This window comes from Babylonia areolata, chromosome 23 (assembly GCF_041734735.1).
Source record: "Babylonia areolata isolate BAREFJ2019XMU chromosome 23, ASM4173473v1, whole genome shotgun sequence".
Lineage (NCBI taxonomy): Eukaryota > Metazoa > Mollusca > Gastropoda > Neogastropoda > Buccinidae > Babylonia > Babylonia areolata.
In genome coordinates this window covers 16,367,926-16,372,925 of record NC_134898.1, presented here as the reverse complement: position 1 = coordinate 16,372,925, position 5,000 = coordinate 16,367,926, and the positions used below count along the sequence as shown (strand labels likewise).

At 42.4% G+C, this 5,000-nt stretch overlaps 1 protein-coding gene across 1 annotated transcript in view; it reads right to left on the bottom strand.

Moving 5' to 3' along the window:
- Positions 1–5,000, bottom strand: part of LOC143298297 (tubby-related protein 4-like) — a 203,852-nt gene that overhangs the window by 42,572 nt on the left and 156,280 nt on the right. The window contains exon 9 of the mRNA XM_076611115.1: positions 3,591–3,781. Within this exon, the coding sequence (XP_076467230.1) occupies positions 3,591–3,781 (191 nt within the window). The remainder of the gene's footprint in view (positions 1–3,590; positions 3,782–5,000) is intronic.

Below are 5,000 nucleotides of genomic sequence, written 5' to 3'. Positions count from 1 at the left end.
GGCGTGGGTGTGGGGGTTGGGGGTGGAAGTGCGTGTATTAATGTGTGCTTTGTGTGTGTGTGCTTTGTGTGTGTGTGTGTTGTGTGTGTGTGTGTGCTTTGTGTGTGTGTGTGTGTGTGTGTGTGTGTGTGTGCGTGCGTGCGTGTGTGTGTGTATGTGTGTGTGTGTGTGTTAATTTGTGCGTGAATGTGTGTGTGTGTGTGTGTGTGTGTGTGTGTGTGTGTGTTAATTTGTGCGAGAATGAGTGAGTGAGTGAGTAAGTGAGTGAGCGAGTGAGTGAGTGAGTGTGTGTGTGTGTGTGTGTGTGTGTGTGTGTGTGTGTGTGTGTGTGTGTGTGTGTGTGTGTTTGTATGTTTGTGTATGCGTGTATGTGTTTATTCGTATGTGTGTGTGTGTTAATTCGTATGCGTGTGTGTGTATGTGTGTGTGTTATACAATATAATGTGTGTGTTGCAATGGCTTCATTTTGTGACAGAAAATCTCATTCCCACAAATTCCTCCAATACACGCAGACACACACAGACAGAGACACACACAGACACACACAGACATACACAGACAGAGACACACACACAGGCAGAGACACACACAGACACACTCACACACACAAAGAGAGTGGATGGGGACGGAGGGAGGGAGGGAGGGAGAGAGAGAGAGAGAGAGAGAGAGAGAGAGAGAGAGAGAGAGAGACAGACAGACAGACCGACCGACAGACAGACAGACAGACAGAGAGAGAGACAGAGAAAGAGACAGATAGACAGACAGGAGAGAGAGACAGAGACAGAGACAGAGAGACTGACAGAGAGAGAGAGAGAGAGAGAGAGAGAGAGAGAGAGAGAGAGAGAGAGAGAGAGAGAGAGAGACGCACACTCGCGTTTAAAATTGCCTCAAAATGATGAATGTGTCAATGAACCCTGTAATCTCCTACAACGTTTTTTTTAAAATTTATTTTATTTTTTTTTTTTTACTTCTATCAACAAAACACCAACCTTTATCTTGGTGGCTATGCTACGAGCATGCTTTCGACATCAAAGACGTTATTATGCAACGTGATATTTTTTGGGGTGTTTGATGCACACATGTGAGTTTTAGCTTAGAAGACGATCAATGCTGTGTTATTGAGTACTCCTTTTCTTTTTCATTAATTTGTCACGTGCCTTCTTCTTCAGTTGGGAGCAATTGCCTTTTCCCGAATAACTCAATCCGAATGGTGAAAATCGTCTTTACGTATGCAGAAGCATACTCCTCACATATATGCACACGCTTTCGTAAGTTCAGTTCAGCGTATCTGATTTTTGGATAATATAGAATTCTTCACAGTTACAGGGTAAGATACTGAACCCCCCCCCCCCACCCCCCACCCCCCATCCCCCACCCCCTCTCTCCCCCCTCCACAAGATCTTACACACGAGGAACAGGCAGTGAACTCTGGGGTAAGACAGACCTAAATGAAGCGTGGCTGAGCATTTCAACTCTCAACAAACAATCTTCGCTATGCAAACGAGATCTTTCGAAATTCTGTGAGCATTGCATAAGCTCCGCGCGACCACCTAGAAAAAAAAAAAAAAAAAAAAAAAAATCAGCCATGACATGAATTTTGAAGAGCAGGAACCAATTCTCGCGTACTTGTTAAGTGGAGCTAAGTAAATGATTTTTTTTTTTTTTTTTTTTTTTTTTTTTTTTTTTTTTAGCAAAAATATAATGCAATCCCTAGAAGAAGTCTAAATATAAGAATGGTGACCGACATCCTTTTCATTCCACACATTTCACAGTGTGTGTGTGTGTGGGGGGGGAGGGGGCGGCGTGGGGTGGGGGGGGGGGTGGTGTGTGTGTGTGTGTGTGTGTGTGTGTGTGTGTGTGTGTGCCGTGGAAGCTGCGATACATAGCCTAGAAATGAGTGTGTAGAGGACGAGGACGGGGGCGGGGTTGCAGGGCGATGTGTGTGTGTGTGTGGGGGGGGGGGGGGGGGGGGGGGGGGGGGCGTGGGGGGGAGGCTCATGTCCGTTTATGTGTATTTGATTGTGCTTTCATATCTGTGAAACTGCATGTTTGTTGCATATCTGTTATGCATGTGTGTGTGTGTGTGTGTGTGTGTGTGTGTGTGTGTGTGTACGTGTGAATGTGTGTCTGCATGTTTTACATTTATTTGCTTATTTATCATCATTGTTGTCTTTTTTTGTGCATAGAGTTGACTTCATCAAGATTTTGCGCTTTATAAATATCATTATTATTATTAGTAGTATTTTTATGTATTTATCTATTATTTTTTTTTATTATTATTTATCTATTAATTTATTTTCATTTTGTTATTTTATATTAATTCAATTTATTTTATTTTATTTTTATTTATTTACTTACTTATTTATTTATTTATATTTATTTTTTTTCTCAAGGCCTAAGTGCGTTGGGTTACGCTGCTGGTCAGGCATCTGCTTGGCGGCAGATGTGGTGTGGCGTATATGGATTTGTCCGAACGCAGTGACGCCTCCTTGAGCTACTGATACTGAGGTATCTCCTTTAGGCAAGAGCCATTCCTTCACTGACAAACACACTCCTTATCAACAGTAAAGTGAGTGGTGAAACACACACAATATCATGCATGCATGAATGAAAAAAGCTGTTGCGAAAGCGAAGACGTCCGTCCAGACACAACAATGGCCACTCACACTCTCGCGCAAACACACTCTCTCTCTCTCTCCCCCTTCCCTCTTTCTGAGAGAAAAGATACTGTTGCTTCCTTCGATTCTTCTTCTAGAAAAAGACAACAACAACAACAACAACAACTTTTTGTTTTGTTTTCAATATTATTTTGTTTTCACCATTTTCATTCGGTTGTTATAATGTTTCGTGTTTGCAATGAAAGCATGTTGAAGCATTCACCTGTGTTATATAAGGACCGTCATGGCTAATGACATTAATAGTATCAAAGTCTCAAAGCGTCTCCCTTCCCGCTTTCCTCCTCATTCTCTCTCTCTCTCTCTTTCACTTACACACACACGCACACACATACACAAACACACACACACGCGCGCGCACACACGCACATACAAAAACACATACAGACACAAACACACACACACACACACACACACACACATATACGGACACAAAGACAACAGACAGACACACGGACACATACACACAGAGACACATACAAACACACACAGACACACAGACGCATACACACACGCAGACACAGACACACACACACACACATACACTCACACACAGACACACAAACACACACACATGTACGTGCGTACACACGCACACACCCAACCACACAAAACACAGACAGACAGATACACAGACAGACACACGGATAGACACACAGGCAGATACACACAGACACAGACACACACACACACAGACACACACAAAGAAACACACACACACACACACACACACGCCCACACACACACCTCAACACTCCCCCTCATTCCCACACACCACACACCCCTACCTACCCTCCCCCCACCACCCCGAATCCCCACCTACCCACCCACCCCCACACACAAACATCACGCCACCATCACCACCACACCAACACTAAAAAAAAAAAAAAAAAAAAAAAAAAAAAAAATTAGGACCTCCGGCAGGTTGTCGTTGTACAAGAGCTCATCCAGCGTCCTGAAGGTGATGCTCCGCTCCACCCTCTCGGCCCGGAACACCTTTTGCCTCCTCCGCCTCTGCATGCGGGGCGAGCCACAGCCGTCGGCCGCCACGTCCCCGTCGGACTCGGAACTGCTGTCCGTCTGCAGGGAGCTGGGGTCACCCTGACCTGTAGGGGGGTGGCAACAACACGGATGAACGGAGATGACAATATATATATATATATATATATATATATATATATATATATATATATATATATATATATATATATATATATATATGATAGTCAGTCGTGTCCGACTATGACCATCAGAACAGCAGAGGAGGCAACCACAGACAGCTTATACAATGTTAACTGACTTGGATGTAAAAGGTAAAAGAAATTGGGTTTCAAAAGTTCATATTAAGTTGTATGAGATCGGTTTTGGTTTTGTATGGGAAAATCAAGGCGTGCAAGATGTCAAATTATTTGTGTGCGACCTTAAAGATAGACTGATTGAGTGCAGATGGCAAGAGTGGAATTTTTTTCCTTGTGACCCCCGTACACTTGGTAATAAAGACATATTCTATATCGACATACTCCAGTTTGAATCACTGACTCCAACTGTAACAAGAATATAGTACCGATTTCACTCAGTGCTTTTCGTGCGAGAAGTATGGGAAGCAAAGCAGATTCCATGTAAACTGGGTTACCAAACAAACAAACAACCAACCCAACAACAACAACAAAGAAGAAGAAGAAGAAAAAGAACCAAAAAAAAGAAAAAAAAAAGGAAATCACTTGAATATTAACCCTGTGCCAAAAAAAAAAAAAAAAAAAAAAAGTACTACACAATGAAAACGAAACAAAACAGCGGAAGATAATATCAAGCGCGGAACTAGCTTTACGAAAAATTTCATACGCGATATCCCGAAAAAGCGCTACGCATATAACCCCCCCCCCCTCCCTCCACCCCCCTCCCTCCCTCCCCCCCCCCCCCCCCAAAAAAAAAAAAAAAAAAAAATCACACCAAAAACAAAAACACACCAAAAAACAAAAGAAACAACAACAAACAAACAACAACAACAAAACCACCACCCCCCCCCCCCCACCAAAAAAAACAACAAAAAACAAAAACAGTATACACACATCATACGCACATTTTGAAATAAGAATATACAAGGGTTTGTGAAAAAAAAGGAATGGGTAACAACAACAACAACAAAAACAACAACAAAACAACAAAAAAACAAAAACAAATAAGAAAAAGAGAAGTTTTAAAAAAATTTTTTTTTCTTTTTTTTTAGCAATTTGTTCGTTCAGCGAAAACCTTATCAATTCACCCAGCAGCAAGGCAATCGATCGGACAACTCTTGCATTCTCAGATCCTCTTACACCCCCCCCC